This window comes from Aythya ferina (genome assembly GCF_964211825.1).
Source record: "Aythya ferina genome assembly, chromosome: 2".
Classification (NCBI taxonomy): domain Eukaryota; kingdom Metazoa; phylum Chordata; class Aves; order Anseriformes; family Anatidae; genus Aythya; species Aythya ferina.
The window spans coordinates 26578899-26596698 of NC_140297.1; the positions used below are offsets into that span (position 1 = coordinate 26578899).

Here is a 17800-nt window from a genome sequence, read left to right on the forward strand (position 1 = left end):
GGATTTTCTGGTGAATTTTAAATTCCTATGTAATAAACAGTACGGTCTATGTATTACAAATATTAAGTGTTCCCACATGCCATCACCCTTTTCTTTTTTATTCCTAAAAGGATAATATCCCAATTGCAAGGTGCTAATATTCATTTGCGAATTTGCTACACCACAGCCATCCCCTAAAATACACTATTTAACGATTCGTATCAACTGATCTAGGTTAGCACAAACAAACTGCTTTCTCTCAGTATGATTCTTGCAGTTCATTGTGCATGACTCCACATGAAGTGGTTCTTTAATACTCACTATGGGAAAACCATATCAAAACTCAAAAGATGACAGCAAAATTGAGTTTAATTTATGATTATTAATGCACCAAAATGTTGAGTAATTTTAAAATCTATAAGATGTTTATAAGTGAATTCCATATTTAGAGAAAGGAAATAGAAACGTACCTGATTTTAAAGGAGAATAAAGGCAAATAATTTCTGAATTTTAATGAATGGGAAGTGTTTAAAGTGCTGGCACACACCAGTGTTTGTGTTTGCATGTCCAACCTGGCTGCGGTGATACTTGGAGCGTCCCATGCTTGTGGCTCTGGCTACATCACACAAGCCTTTCTCTGTTTCAGCTTGCCGTTTGAAAAATGGGGATGCTATTACTGACCCACCTCACACAAGCAGGCTCGCTGTATTCAAATTTTTAAAGCACTGAGAGCCGTACGCACCAGCCATTACCAAAAACACTGGAACAACTGATGTGAGGACTACTGGTTTCGTTGCCCACAAAGGACATCTAACAAAGAGACTGGAAATTTCCAATGGAGTCTTTCTACAAATCCGTCTTGGTACTAGCCCAGCACACTGCACAACCTTTGTCATCCCCTGAATTTGACCAAAAGTGTACCCCAAAAATCAAATGATGAGTAATTGAAAGCGATGAGGCAGACGATACCTGACAGAAGGTCTGGGGAGGAGGGTTTCTGCCACCTGCCTACTTGGCAATGGAGACGAAGGCTGGTTTGCCATCAGCCGGTGCATGGGCAGTTCCAGTGGTAACAGGGACAGCTGCCTGGTGGGGAGCTGTTATCACCCTGTTATTTTACCGTCTATGCTGGTAACTGCAGATCCTTACTCTCAAAAGGGAGGGGAAGCAAACTGGAGATGGCTACTATCTAATGAAATGATTTCTTGCTTGTCTGGTACTGGTAACTCCTATTGTGTTATTCATCATCATAGCATGCAAGTGTCTCTCTCATAAATATTAATGGCCATTTCCTCCCGGTGCTCCTGTGAGGAAAGTACAATGACTCCAGTTTTACAAGCAGGGGATTTAAGGTAAGGAGGTTAATTGTATGCCCAGTGTGTGTGTCCCCCTAGGTTGACTAGTAACAGTCTCCAGATACCCTGATCTCCAGATCAGTAGCTTGAATCACAATAGCATTGTTTCTCCCTTCCGTCTGAGTTTTTACTTAGTGAATGCAATGAAAGAAATCTCATTCATCTATTTTTTTTTTTTTTCAGTCTCTTCATGGTACTGGTATAAACTGTTGTGGAGAAAACAGACAAAACATAACCAACATGTTGTATCATATCGGTCATTTTATTTGGCAAAAAGTTTAACTTTTTATCTGTTAACTTCTGCAGTTAAAAGTTTATCTCCTCATTTTAAACTTTTAAAGTACACTCCCAAAGGTAAGAACTGGGATACTATTTTCTTGGCCAGAATAAACACAGTTTAAAGCTCAGGCAGCTTAAGCTTAATGATTTCTCCATTAAACATCACAAAAATCATTCTGGAATAACTTTTATCAAATGTTTGATGTAGGTAGCTCCCAGTAACACTAATTTTTCTAGACTGAAGTTACAAGCTTGAATACCCCCAACTCTGAATTCCTCATCACCTCTTCCAATGTGTTATTGTTTGTTTGTTTTTTTTTCCATCTTTTAAAAGAAACAAACGATCTAATTGGAACAGCAAATCCATTGCTTTTATTATCATGTGATTAAATAAAAGCTACAATTTTGGCTTATTTACAGGAGCGAATACCTAGAGCTGGTGCATAATTATCTGAAGGGGCCCACAGAGGGCCCATATTATTTAGAAAGAATTTAACATTTGACCTGATCACAAGCACTTACGGTCTTGTTTGATGTAAAGCAAGAAAACAAAAGAGATACATCCCTCCATCATCCTAGACCTGATACACGTGTTACTAGAAATCTGCATGCCCATAAAATGTTCAGCGTGTTTTAACACGTGGACAGCTAGCATGCATCCATATGTATGTGAATGTTTATAAATATATTTTTTGTCACTTCTGCAGTTCTTTAACTGTGTACTTGGTATGATATCACCCAACACCTCTCGATGGCAGTATAGCCTTGTACAGTAGCACTACTATCTATCACATTCCTCCTTCTACTTTCCTACCCCACAGAACAGAAAGGAGAAGTAGGAATAGTTGAGGTGTTCTGTTGCTTTATTTTATTGTCCATGGGGAAATACAGCCCACCCTATACTGAAATAATAATTTTTAAAAAGTTTAATAATGACCAGATTAACAACACCCCAGTTTTAAGAAGTCAGAATGTTTTCTTCTCCTTCACATGTCTAAATCACCTTGTAATAAATTTTATTGGTAAATAAACAGGTTTTCACCTGCTTCATTACACTAAGACAAGAAATTTCCATTCTTTTTCATGTAACCACATTTTGTGTCTCTCTGAGTCTAGATAAGAAATCAATACACCAGATCTAACCCTCCTGAAGCTTTCAAATATCCATCTGAAAGCTTCAATGTAGGTTCTGAAAATAACCCAACTTGCAATTCAGGAAGGAAATTCTGTTTTCCATCCCAGAAGAAAGTACTAAGTTCTTTGCCTTTCATTACTATTGCTCATTAACTCTTCTAGCACATCTAATTAACCTTATTTACTACTTTGAGCCCTAGCCTTTTTCTTGTTTTCAGCTAAGAGCATTTAGGGTCAGCCTGGACCTTTCTTCTTTATCCAACTTGTCACATACCATCTTTTAGTGTTTATGGATGAAGAAAGGATTACTACTGCTATGAGAGTGTTAATATTTCCAACAATATCACCCAAGAATGTCAATTATAGCAATTAATGCCAACCATTAAAACACATAAGCAACATATTATACAATTAACCTCTTGAAAAGAAATTGTCTGAAATGTCTTGCTTACTCAGTGGATTTACAAGACGACAGACTGGTGCAAGTTCCTAAATTTCTAGACAACTATTTATCATATCCAGTCATATGGGATATCACACTCGGTTCCAAGCCTTTACTCCTTGCTGCCTGCCAGATGCAACTTGTTTTCTTGTGCAGTTGCTAGCATACATTAATCCTAATTAAAGTCAAGGTTCCTAAAGTACTGAGCATTGTACAGACACAAAATTAAGATTGTTCCATCATAAAAAAAATAAATAAATCTAAATTAAAAAGGCACTCAAGAGATTCAAGAATAACCATCCACAATGCTCAACAAAGGGCAACATTACTAAAAATAAATAATCATAAATGATTTAACACAGAATCACTAACTCTAAGGCTTAGAAGGGAGATTTACAGAGTGCCATTGCAGTGCTCCAAACTACCTGTAAAAGTCTTGGTGTTTATGTATCAAAAGATACCAAAAGATATCATCAGATGAATTGTGTCGAGCTGCTGCACAGGTGATTTCACTATGGACTTGCCTGTTACCAGAAAAGGTACTGAGTAACAGACATATGTCCAAAGTGACTGTTTTTCTTATATATTTCAAAGGTGGAAACCTTAATTATGTGGCACTCTGTGTCAAAGGTAAATCACACTGGGTTCTCAAAAGGTTGGTTCTGTGTTACCTTTTTTCAGATAAAGCCAGGCTTCAAAAATCCAGACAAGCCATCTTGTGCTATTTTGTGTGCTCTCATCTGCGGTCCTATCTATACAGGATTCTGATAATGCTCTTTAGCAATGGGAGTTCATATAGTAAATACCTTTTCTTCAGACCACGAGGAGATTTCCTGAGCCCTCAATCATCTGCTTTTCACTACCCCGACCAGGCTAGCACAGAAACAGCTTTCATGCTGCTCAGGCAGAACTGTGTTTTTCCCCAGCTAATCTTTCTTGTCTTCCGAGGACAGACTTCTCTTGGTCTGGCAGAGGTTTTAGTCTGAAGCAGCACAAACAGCGAACGCTGCTATAATCACGAACTCTTGTTAATGTCCACATGTACATAAAACGTAAAGCAAGCCTCTTCAAACGTTCCTGTAAATGTGCTCATAAATAGAATTGTAATTAGCCTGAAAAGAAGAACATTCCTGCTACTGCTTCGTACAGATTTGCAAGACTCAGATACAAGTTGTGACAACTTCCCTACAGTAGTTTATTAATAACCGGGCTAAACAGAAACAAACAGGAGTAAGGTTTGTTTATAAGCACTGACCAGCTCCGCGATGGGAAAATAATTTAAAATTGTGGATTTGATATTTTCTATGTTATAGGTAATTCAGTTCTCAGAAGCCCAGCCAAAAAAAATCAAAGTGGAGCCTTCTTGATTGGCATTATAAAAGCAATTAAGCTACAGACCTGTCAAATATGTTAACATTTGGCTCTGTCTGCTCTACTTGTCTATTTTGACTAGTTGTGGAATCGTTTAATGATTTACAGACCTTTCAAGTCTTAAGGCATGGTAGCTGTATTAAAACTGAGACCCATTATTTCTTGGTCACATCATAAATTACTGTGACATCAATAAATATCTTCCTTTTTCTCTTAGAAAGCTAGATTTTAATTCCTGATTTGAACTTGAGGTTTTGTTTTCCTTTTTTTATTTTATTGCTATTTTTGAACTTGCACTGGTAAACACTACAATATTTTACTGCCTGTAAAAGAAGTAGTAACAGGAGAAAGAGATGGGTAATAAAATATAATTGTCAAAACAATTATGTTTTAAGCTATAATGCATCTTCATATAAACTTTTTCAGTCAATATTTCTAATAAAATAGTAAAAAAAAAAAATCATGGAAAGAATATGAGGTATGTTTGCTGGCAAAAATGCGCTTTTTAATAGTTCTGAACTGCTCAATAATAAGAAATATATCAGCCTACATCTATGCACCCTTTTTTGTTTTACAGTTTGTAAAACTTCCACCCCTAATCTGTGTCTCACTTTTTTTCTTTTCCCTGAGGAAGAAGAGATGTGAAAAGGAAGAGGAGAGGGGAAGGAAAGGGGGAAAGTAAATGTTAGCTGTTATGGGAAAATACATTTAGAAAAAATTAAAATTGAATGAACTAATCTAAAAGGAAAATTCAAAGTAGAGCGATATCATGGTCTGCATAACTTCTGAATGTATTCAGGAAAGTCCAGTTTAAACAGGTATGACCGGGTGAAAGATGCAGCAAACTATTTTTTAAAACATCCAAACCTGCAAGGAAATGTGGGGTGAGGTCAAAGAAAAGCAGGAACCCTACACCAGGAACTTCCCCACCCTTTGGTACAACCTCTGGGAAGGGCTATCATGTTACCCTATGTTGCCTTCCCAAACTTTACTGTAAGGCTTTAAAATAAGATTAGTTGAAAATTTATCCCAGACAATTAAAACAAAGCAGCATTGAAACACAATGGGTTTGCAAACGTGAAGTTAAATTTAAGTCCATATCGAGCTGCTCTTTTTTGTATCAGTTTAAAATTACTTAGAACCAGCATGCTGAAAATAACTACAATTAGTGGTTCAGAGAAGAAAACTATACTTTAAAATATCTAATTAATTACAGTATACTGTTACATTATATTAATTAAATTACATATACTTTTAATCTGATTTATTTAACAAAATCAATTATTTGCAGTAAATACTTTTATTTTCAGCAAGAAAAAAAAAATATTAGGAGCCTTTTGAACCTTTTTTTAAACAAGAAATGTGACTGCTGGGCTTTTATACGTGTATGTAGAACTGCTCTTTAAAGCACTGGAAGTTACAGTCCCTGGCTACAGGGAGAATAGACATCTTACAACAAATCGGTTAAGAGTACAAGAAAAGAAATGTATGCCATTTGCTTTCAAAGCTACTGTGAGTAATTGTAAAGAAGACCATTATTACTTAAGTATCTCAATAAACTGTACCAAGACTTTACTGTGGTAAGAGTTGTTCAGATTTTTTTTCAGATATACACGCAGGGATTCCGTCCCTGCCTTCTTAGTGCTCAGTTTCATTTTTATCCATAGCTCACAATTCCTTGCCAAATAGATCAGAATTTTGTCAGATTTAGGTTTCTGAAAAATGAATACAAGAATAACACCTTCAATATCGTTTAGCCTCCAACTTAGAAATGTCTGAATTTTTCTAAGTTAGAGATCTAGGAAGTGTAGCAGTTGTAGTCCATCTCTCTACCTCAAACACAATGCAAAAGAGAAAATGCAGCTCAGATGCGGACTTATCTTTACTGCTCTCTCAAACATAAAATAAACGTTGTAAGTAGCTTAATAAAACTATTTGCACTGGACTGGTTATTTGGCACAATTCATCTGGAATTTCACATCGTATTCCCTCATAAAAATTAATTCTGGACAGGATTTTGCACTTTCTAGATGAACTCCGTCTTAACCATATCTAATTTTTATGTTCCATGGCAGAGTTGAGGTTGTCCAAGCAGGTCCAATATGTTTCAACTTTATGATGATTACTATAAAGTCTCTAGAAATATGCCTAAAATTGTCTTGACAGCTTAAATAAAAGCAGATCTGTACGGGGTCTGTAATTGTACTGTGCTACATGATTTAAACTAGCTAATAGTGAGCACACACTGAGCAGCTGGGAAGGAAAAGACTGCGTGCACTTGGAAAGAGGAGGGAGAGCAGAAGGAAAGGTTACAAAGCAAAACGTTTCTCCCTTTTCTTGCAGAACATTAGGTCTCCAATTTACCTATATAATTGTATTGCTATAAGCAGACAAGTCCATGTATATTATATCGCTGTTTCTTTTCAGCCATGCTATAATACTTCTCCTGTTTTTCTTAATGTGTGTATTTTCTGATCGCTCTTTATTTTCAATCTTTGCATTTCTTCCACTGTTAGTTCCAGAAACACGGTGTGTGTTTTTCAATTAAACGTGAAACTGCTTCATATATTTAAGGAAATAAGCAAAATGATTGTCTCATCTAAAACCGTAGTGGTAACTAAGTAGCTAACATTTCAAAACCCCAAAAATAACCTTTATGACACTTTTACAGATAGTTTTAGTTGTTTAATATAACCTGACAACAGGAATAATAACCAGTGCTGTACCAAAAAATATCAGATTATTTTTAAATGAAGCTTTTCACTAATTAGGTTGAAGAGAGCAACTAAAGCAACTAAAATCAGTTGGAGTAGGGTTTTTTTCTTTTTTTATATATAAATTAAAGACCATAAAAAAAAGACTACAAGATTATTGCCACTGTAAATAAAGAGACTTTAGGTTGCACTTAGAGCTTACCCAAACTCATCCTTTTATCTAAGAATCCCTGAAGGTAAGTTACAGCATCAACAGAAATCAAGCCTAACGTTTTTTGCACTTTTTCATTCGAGGAAGTTAAGTCAGATTTGTCATTTAGAGGCTTAGCAGATCATAGCCCTATAGTATCATTACACTATGTCTTGGAACCAGAGCTTTTTACTGGTCTAATAATGGTAAGGGCTATATAGGATTCGCATGAGTGATAAGAGTCCTAAATACACAGGAGAGACCAGTGTTCGCGGTGGGCTTCAGTCATCGTACAAATCTTTTCTTATATATTTACATAGGTAACAAGTCCTATAGGCACTAGGAAAAATTCTTACAGAGGAGATGGAAATTTTGAGTCAGCGATTAACATAACAACCCTCCTTAAGATTCTGTATAAAAATATCCAGGCTGTACTTTTAATTGTATTCTTGAGGGTCTCAAAAAAAAAACAAAAAACAACAACAAAAAAAACACCTCAAACTATCACTTTCATCTTCACATAATAAAAAGCTATGAAACAGGCTGTTAACTGAACTAAGTGCCACAAGGTCAGGGAGTAAAGGATCTTTCTATTTTCTTCTTTTCTTCTTTTTTTTTTTTTTTTTTTCAGGAGAGAAAACAGTTTACAAAACAGAAAAAGACTTGTTCAGTGAAACAATCAGCTTTAGTTGCAAGTGCAAAAGTCAGCCATGTGTACTAATTCTCAGTAATTATGATGCAAAGAGCGCTCCTTAGGGACTTAAAAGTCAACGACTGGCAATGGTTGGGCGACCAGCAGAGTGGAGCTGCTCAGGTGATACTGACCCCTTCAAAGCCCTTTATGTTACTAAACAGCCAAAACCATCCAAGTATCTGCTTGGTCCTCCCTTTCTTAAGTAACAATGCTATAACGCACTTATAGGACTGGAATTTAAACCATTAAAACCTAGCACGAATCCCCCCACAAAATCCTTGCTTAAGCGATGAGTGCACTCTGGGGAAATATAAGCAGAGAAAAAGGAAAATTTAACATCTGTGTTTGTAACACAATCGCAGCTGAGAACTGGATGTGGAGACTGGAAAGATGATAGGGCAGGTTTCTTTTAAAAAAATTCATCCTAGTTGGCTGCCCCTTTTTAGACTAACACATCGTGCTCTCTTCTGTCTTCTTGCCTCCCACATACGCGATTACTACATTTTGGAATGAGGTAAAATCCAAGGCTGAAAATTTTCAAAAGCATTCAACAGTGTCCTTACTGTTTCCATCGAAATCACAAGCTTCACACCAACTTAAACTGGGACAAAAAGTTAGGCCAGTCCTACACTGAAAGCTTGAGGTAAAGGCCTGCCTTTGGCATCTCACATTTTATGCATATATTTACACCATGAGAGAAAAATTCATCTCCTTTCCCCAAAACGCTAGGCACCACTTGTAATGACAGCCTCTGTTGCCAGTCTGAATTCAGTTTAAAATTACAAACAAATAAATAAATAAAATAAAACCACAAAGACCACCTGCAGAAGAGACGAGTCGCAGCCTACCTGCCTGGCACCAAAATATCCCCTTAAGCAGAGCACTCGGATTAAAAGGAAACCCGGGGCACTCTGCCACCGCACGTCTACTGCCAGAACCTTATGCAGCATCCCATGCCTAACGTGTATTTCAAATACCAAATATGACAAGCCGACGCTTACAGAATGTTTAAGACACATCTCAAGCCACCTATCTCTTCAAGCAGATCCCCAGTTTGCAGTGAACTACTGGCAAAAAGCTTGCTGCAGTACTCGTGAATGACAGGTCTCTGTAAAGAGTGCTTTTTCTACCGCATTAAAAAAATTCACAGCAGTCTGTAAAAATAAAAACTCTAGATCAAATGGCATTTTAAATGAAAATTTTGCTGAGTTTCTATGGCTGCTATGTTCATAAGATGTTTTATTAGTGTAAGGGGCAAATACTTTTTCCTCTGCAAGTACTTTATTGCATTTTTCCTTCATTTACAGCATGCGTTTTATTTAGGGCTTTAGAGACCCACATTCTTCTTCACTCCCCCCGCCCCCCTTCTTCTCCCCTGAATGCTCCTAAAGTTACAGAACAAGGGATCCTACCTGGCAGTCTACAACAGGTCAGTGATCAAACAGAGGGAGCAGTGAGACAGCAGCCAAATCCTGCCCCATCTCCTGAGAATTACAGAAAGCCGGGGCTTCTCAGCCTGCAACGTAATCAAGCCACTGCACCCTGAGGCTTAGATAATCGCAGCATGCTCTCCGCAAGCACACACACAACAGATGTCTGCACCTACTGAGGTTAAGACACAAGCAGTTGTTTTTAAGTTGCTGCTCAATCTACGTTTTCAACACAGGTAGAAGCTGCTTGAAAATGTGACCTCATCTGTCTTATGACAACAGAAACAAAGATAGATTGAAAATATACCAACATTGCTCTGCCCCAGTGATCAAAGCCAGTTTAAATAAACAGTGTTCTTTATCTGTAAAGTGCACTGGTCTTTGAACAACTATTCATTTTACTTCAAGTATTTGCATTTGCTAGAACAAAATCAATATGCCAGATAAAGTAAGCTGTAATGTGAACAGACAAAACGAGACCAAAATGTGAAATATTATCATTTACCCAGTAATATACCAGTTGTTCATTAAGATACTACTCTGTGCAAGGAAAACAATCTTAAAAACGTAGTGGGTTTTAAGTACAGCCTACATTCAGGAATGCATTATGCACTGAGTTAACATTACACAGCCTACGTCTGCTACGAACTCAAAAGAAGCATGAGTAGTTTTTGCCATTTCAAAAAGCCAGTATCACTGCAAAAAGTGAAAATTAGTGGGCACAATAACACATCAGGAAAGAAGTGACGTGGCAGAGTGGGTGCCACAAAGTAGTAACTAATTATTAACTTCTGGAAAGGTTAGCATGAATCCTCTTTAGGCCATAAGCTACAGCCAGCATTCATAAAGACACATTCTTTATTAAGGAAACAAACTCTAAGCTGTGAGAATTATACAGCGCAGTTAAAAGGCACGATGCACAGAAACATTTACCCTTTCATCAAGAGCGGCTGGCCTATCTAGGAAAGAACTGAGATGCTCTAGCAGAGTCTGCTCTTGAACCGGATCTGTGGTTAAACAGAAGCCTTAGTCCACATAGTTAACCTTACACACTGTACTTTCATGTATCTCATAGGAAGGAAATTAAAGATACTTACACAGCCACCAGCAAGAATTTCTGCAGCCAGCGGGACAGAGCCATCTTTACTCATAAACTTATCTCTCACAAAATCATTAACCTTAAAAAACAAACATTTATGAAAGTTGATAAATTAAAAGGTTGGAGAAAACACTCATGAGCTGCAAATTTTGTGCAACTGAAAATGCAAATACAACCATGAAGCTACCAAGCTAACAGATACTAGATAAACCAAATGACATATTGCAAAGTTAGCTAAGATTTTCTTTCCAACAACGATTTTCAGCTTTCAGTTAATGAATGACTGGAAAAAAATGGAAACTCAATAATTAAATAATATTATCACTGTCTAAAAATTAATGATAAACTCATTTAAGATTTTTTAAATGTTCACTACATTTGGAAATTTAAGCATAAATCCAAATTAATATCAGAATGTTTAATAATTTTTAATGCAATAGTAATCCCATTAACAACAGTAAGTACCTTTCTGTTTTTAAAATGCATTCTACTAGTTTTTATGAATAACCAGTCATTGAAATTGGGATATAATGCTATTTTTACCAACACTTCACTACATGTTCAAATAATTTCCAGTAGTGCAAAAATCAAACATTAAACTACATGAAGAAACAACAACTAAAGCCCACAAAACCCAATAAATAGTTACTAAATTTTTGCTCAGGCCTGAACTATTTACAAATAGGATGATAAGATGAAGAAATTGAGTAAGCTTGTTATATTTTGGAGCAAATCCAAACAATAAGTTTTCAGTAAAATTCTTAAAATATACATGTAAGTATGTGACTTGTGTGCCACCTGTAACGTTTGCAAGTGAGATATAAATAGTTGGTTTGTGCGTTTGTAATTAAGTTTCTATCAAGCAAAAATGATGGAATGCAGCGTACCATGTAGCTGACACATTAAGAATAAAAATCTTTAACATGCTAATTATAATTAGACAGATTTTAAAATGTGGAGAAATGTGAAAATAATCCGTTTGCAAACTTACGGTAAGTTTTATGGCCTTCTCTGGTGCTACTCCTAATAGCTGTGGTAACAGACCTGCAACGTGGAAAAGGAGAATTCAATGCATCAAGTAACTTGGTATTAACTAAACAAATCAACAAATGTATGTAGAGATCACCACCTAGAAACGGGCAATTTTTGCAGCGATTTTGTGTTATTAGATTTAATGAGAGTACTTAAACATTCCATTTTGAGAACAAACTTTGTGCTACCACTTCACTTCAAGTCAGATTAACTTCCTACATACACCATAGCTACTTTAGCTTTTTTAAATCTGTGTTATTAGCTTGCTTTACACTCAAACACCAATACAGATTTTGCCAACTATGTTTCAGTACTTTGTGCTACACTAACATTTATTTTTTGCATCTTCGCAGAAAAACGTTTGAAGACCTTCTAATGAATTTTTAAGATATAAGATGTATTTATTTTAAAAGTCATGTGTGCATTACCTTTTTCTGGCAAAAACAGTAGCACTAGATGGTGGGATCCAAGGGGAAAAGAATCAAAATAATGCAAAACATTCAAGCATGTATGACTGCATTCTTGAGCACTTTGCCCAGTTAACTCACCAGTTCTTAAATTATGCTACTTTCTTCCCGGGTATGGAATTTCCTGTTTTATTTTGTTAGAAGTGATGCAGTATAAACTGGAAGTGGGAATCTGACTACTGGTTTCACTTGCCTGAAGTGAATAGACTGTATCTCGTTTGGGCAACACAACCCAAAAACATGCAGAGCTTACCAAGTAAGCCTGGGGCTAGAATGATGTTGTAAGCGTTCACAAGGATAATGAAATTAAGGCACCATTCAAATCACACAGGCTAGAATAGGCTGCTGGTGCAGACCCCTTTGTTTTAGCAGCTCAGGCAGCACCTCTGGGTACTTTCTACTAAGTCTGATATTTGCAGGTCTCCATGGTTTTCTTTTTGGAGAAAAAGAGACAACAATTAAGGTTCCACCTCTAAGAGCTCACTTGCTGAAAAGCATTTTCCCAAAAAGCTAAACATCAGAATAACAAAGAAAAATGAACATGCACTGGACTAGCCTATTCTTCCATTCTGCTACCATCTATCAATTTACTGGTTACTACCAGTTACTGGTTAGTTTCCTTAACAAGGAAAAGATGGCAGAGAATAGCACCATTTTGCTTGTGGGAGCCAAAAAGCCAGACATATTTATAAACTATCACCTTTAAAATTTTGCCCCTGTATTAGTATTTTTGTTTTTAAAGTGTCAAAAAGAGTAATTAATTGCACATACACCTGATACACATACACACCTAACAGTTACCTGAGAAAACCAATTTGAAATATGATCACATGGCTGAATATTCAAACAAAAGAGTGCAGTAATACTAAGTTCACATACAGTTGCTCAGAAGAAGAGATTTTGCTAAGTATAATTTCAGAATTTGAGTTTTGGAATCAATTTTAGTTGCATATTTGACTTGAATTCAAACCTCAATGAAAAAACATTAAAACCATCACAACTGTATGACTGAATATTGTACATCTGTCACACTAAGAATAAAAGCAAGGATATACACTGAATATAATTTTTACAGCTTTAATCTTATAAAGACCAAATTCTCTTTGTATCTGCTACAATATTAGCCTAAATTTACATCTATGGGACAGATGTGGCTTTGTTCAGACATATTTGCTAATGAATTTGTATCTTCGGTGATTAAAAAGACACTGTCTCCAGCTAAGAGAGGTAGAAGAACTCTTCATTTGCTCTCATACCTATGTAATAAAGCTATTTCCAAGTGGTACCTGTGCATTCTATACATTATGATTATCAAAACTCAATTCTCTTTATTATTTATCCTTTTGATGGAAGCCCTGAAACACTGTTGAAAGAGTTCTGAGGAGAATAGAGATGCTAGGCTTGAGAAGAAAGATAGCACATCTAGGGACACGTAAGAAAATGCTATTTTTCTGTTGGGGTTATCCTGACATGCTGAGCATTTTTCAATATCACTGTGCATTAGCAGATCAGCAATGTGTCACATGCACAGATGTAGGACAGGCTCAGAATTGTCTTAAAAAACTGTATGCTCTTGTAACATTCCAGAATAACATTTTGCACAACAGCAGCCTGCTAGTATAGAATATAGCAAACACATTATACAACCCATTTTTATATATCCAGTGCTCTTTCATAGCTCTTTACGTGAGAAAGATTACTGAAAGCTACATTCAGAGTTACTTTCTGAAAGCAGCCTAAATATAACCGAACAATATACATGCAAGAGCTCATCCAGCTCAGTTGTGGTGATGGTATTGAGCAAGTCTTATTTGGTCAAAGAATTTTTCAGACTTAACAGTGAAACTTCAGCTTCACATTGTGTAATGAACATCGTCTTCCCGTGGTATTAGAAAAACCTACAGAGTGAAGGAGCTGTTGCTCAGTGTAGGTTAAATAGTTGAAACCATTTGGACATATGATGTTAAGGTGGGAACAGAATACTGCAACATTTTTCTATTACAGGATTCATATGAGAAATTGGACAATTAATTTCCAGTTGCCATTTAAGCACAGCTCGATCAGATTGCAAACAGGGTATTTATTTCATGAAGATGTTGTGCTGTGACAAAACTTTAGGGTAGGAGTAGGCTTGTATGTCCACTCTACAAAAGTGCTTCTTCATTGCATATTCTAGAGGAAAGCTCCTGCCATGGTCTTGTATCATTTGCATGGGAGTCCATCGAGAATAATGAAGTTGGATCATGAATGAATGAATGGATGTTAAGATCTAAGATCAGAAGGCATCTGGGGTCACTGCAGTGTTAGAAGCGCCATCTTAAGAAATAAAACTAACAGGTTCCTTACCAGTTAATGATCACAGATAACAGTCTTCCACAGCATTTCCTGTCTTTCTCATCCTCTTGGTGAAGTGGCATTAAGCAAAATGAAAACCGCTACTGAACATTTTAATGAGCTGCATTTTATCTCTGGTATTTTTATTTTCCATAAAAATTCTATCAGGTATAGATGAAATAATCTCTAAATCTCACTGCTTAAGACTGTGAAGCATTCTGTGACTTGTTAGGTGGACACAAAATTAAAATAATATTAAGAAATATAGGTGACCTCATCAGTTGGAAGAGATGTTGACAGATCACAGCTTCCAAAATTTTCTTGTATTTGCATATATATAAATACCTGCAAGTTTCTAAATACATATTTCAGGTATAAATGTAGCCACAACAGTAAATTATAGGTACCTGAGATGAATTTTCTTTTAAGCCATGCAGAGAAAGAGAGATGAAAATTCTATCTCAGATGCACAGTCTTAACAAAAATTAATCTAACAATGCAGCATTCAAATAATGGATATCATAAAGTTAACGATTCTAAAGCGGTTGATATCACATTTGGTTTTTTAAAAAAATCAAAGCATCTTCTCAGTAGAAATGCTGATTATCCTTAGAACCAAATTTGCATTAAACAGAATTTAGCGCTCTCTGTACATCCACAAGATGGTGTAATTTATCCTTATCTGAGATGGTGGTTTACAACATGGTGGTTTTGCCCTTTTCCAGTTTGGAATAAAATAATTATAAAAAAAAAATCAGTTCACTGGATGTAACTATGTGCCTTGTATTAAAAATATCCTCTGAAATGGCTGGGTTCAGAGTAGGGTTTGTAATTCCTGCTGGCTATCTTGCAGTGTGGTATGACAAACAGACCACTGCTCCAAATGTTTCTACAAGTTTTTTTTGTTGTTCTTTTTTTTTTTTTTTTCTTAAAGGTTTTGCATCACTATTCAGCTAAGTAGGAGAAAACTACCAATTACTGCTCCCTTCTCCAGTAGAAGAAAAAAAATGTGCCTAACTCTGACTGCCACACAGTGTAAGAAAGAACAGCAGTTACTGACAAGGAGCAAAAGGTGATGTACTTCGGTTTGTCTTAGCTAGCCTGGTAACTAAGATTAGAATTACATGATTCATGCTATAACTTTACTGCGCTACATTGTGTAAACATACTGATGTATAAAATGCTCCTTGCAAATTTTCCTGTCCTCTCTCAAGCTTAACTGGAAACCTTTATTCTGCACGTGGTTGCTCAGCTTTCCCCGACATGATCTACTTAGAAATTAGGCAAGAGTCTGAATTTATGGAAATGCGCAGAGGAAGCTCCAAATTCTTAGGAAGCTTTCAGCATTTCACTCTTTTTAATGAGAGAAGTTAAATCAGGCTGCCTTTTAAGTAGAGAATCTGTACAAGTGCAGGTCTCAATTTGCCTCTGAAATGATGGTGTTCTTTGCCACTGCACAATTTCTCTTATATAATCCAGAAATGAGATTATTGTCTTGGGTTTAGAAGACCAGCACCACCAAACTGTCTGGGATTTTACTATTCTGTATGCCTAGGAAGACTGAAAAGTATCAAAGGGGATGCAGAATGGAAAACCAAGCTATACTGATGGAGGCTTCAATATTTTCCTGAATTTGGCAATGAAAGATCACTCCAAAACCACAACAAACAAATTGAATTAAGAATCCACATTTTTGACATTTCTGAGTTTTTTTTTCTGGGTGAAAAATCACCATAGTTCAGAATTTACATAAGACAGGAGTGGATGGTTGTGGAGTTCTGTGTATTTATTCTTTCAGGATCATGGAAAAAGCAAGCATACATTTGCAGGGAATATATTTTGTTCTTTAGCCAATAACTGAGACTTTTTATGATCCCGAGTGCTATAAAATGGAAACCATGTCAATACCCTTTATTAAATTACTAGGCCTACTCAAAAAATGGTCTCAGTCACAATCGATAACAAGACTCTTCCCGTCTCCAATTGTGCTGAAAGAATGACGAAGTCTGTATTTTGTGGAGAAGCTCTTTAGCCAACTTCCAGCAACTCAGATCTTATATTACAGAGTGCCCATGTATCACAACACTTACTTTTAGAGTTGTTTCACACTTTGTCTTATGCAACTGTTAGCGTGTTTTGTTTTGTTTTTCCATTTTGTTTGTTTGTTTTCCCCTTTCAGGTGCATACAGCTTTGCCACACCATAACTTGTTCTACTGAATCTATTCCTCTTTCCTGACTCAACTGTTTTTAGAAATTCAGTTCAGTCATTACAGTATTCTCATTTTCAAAAATTAAAAAAGTTCCTAAGCAAGATTGCTAAAAATAAATAATGCAAATTTCAAATCCACCCCAATAAACATGGCAGATGGGGGAAAGATATCTCAGTAATGCAGATACTAGAAATATAATTTGCTTTATCTCTTCGACAGAAAAGAACTACAGACAAATGCACAGAATTCAGTAGTTTATGTTTCTTTATAACTACTTTTGACTTACCTGAACTTACATCACTAACACCATAACGGTGACAAGGACAAAATAAAAAATCCATCACTTGACTGTGGGCAATTATCTAAGATGTCTAAAGTGAGGATGATTTAGTTCCTGGACCAAGTAGAAGAGCTTTCTCCATTGACTATAAAGTGAGCTTGGAACAACTAATTTCGTAACTTGGGAATAATGGTTACGTATATTAAGCTAAGTGGGTTGATCCCAGCTAATCTCTCTGGCTGACTCAACACTGACAAGCTCAGAAGAGGTATACATAAAACTTGATAAAGATGACAATTCCCAGTGATCAGTGAAGCACATGGAACTGGTTCAAAGAGATTCGATTTGTCACAAGAGATATCACAAAAGGAGATCTGGTTAATAACAAGGTGCCATATTTTCAATACAGTTGTATGCTTTTAATAGTAAGAAAACAGATGAGAAAGAACACTGAAAAAAACAACAGAACAGAACAAAACAAAACCAGAAAGGATGATTTGTCTAACTTCTTACTAAACAGGACAAAACATTCTTGGTACTAAGGACTGCTAAGGGAATGAAAACTTGACTAATAATATAGTTTCGCTACAGGAAATTGCTGCTGCTACCCTATTGCAGATGAGGAAGGCAAGGACAGAAAGGTCCCACAAAGACATTCTCATTACAATGTTTTAATTATCAATAAGTTCACAGACAGTTCAGCTAGAATAGGAATGCAAATCAATATGAGATTTTAAATGAAGCAAAAGTACAAGCCAGACAAAATTGAAGTCTTTACAAAATGGTCTT

General features: G+C 36.2%; 1 protein-coding gene across 3 annotated transcripts in view; it reads right to left on the reverse strand.

Moving 5' to 3' along the window:
- SLC25A13 (solute carrier family 25 member 13) overlaps positions 1–17800 on the reverse strand; it is a 105540-nt gene that overhangs the window by 26872 nt on the left and 60868 nt on the right. For all 3 annotated transcript variants that reach the window (XM_084510219.1, XM_084510218.1, XM_084510217.1), the window contains 2 exons: positions 11679–11731; positions 10686–10766 (listed from right to left, as the gene is read on the reverse strand). In XM_084510219.1, the coding sequence (XP_084366345.1) occupies positions 10686–10766; positions 11679–11731 (134 nt within the window). The remainder of the gene's footprint in view (positions 1–10685; positions 10767–11678; positions 11732–17800) is intronic.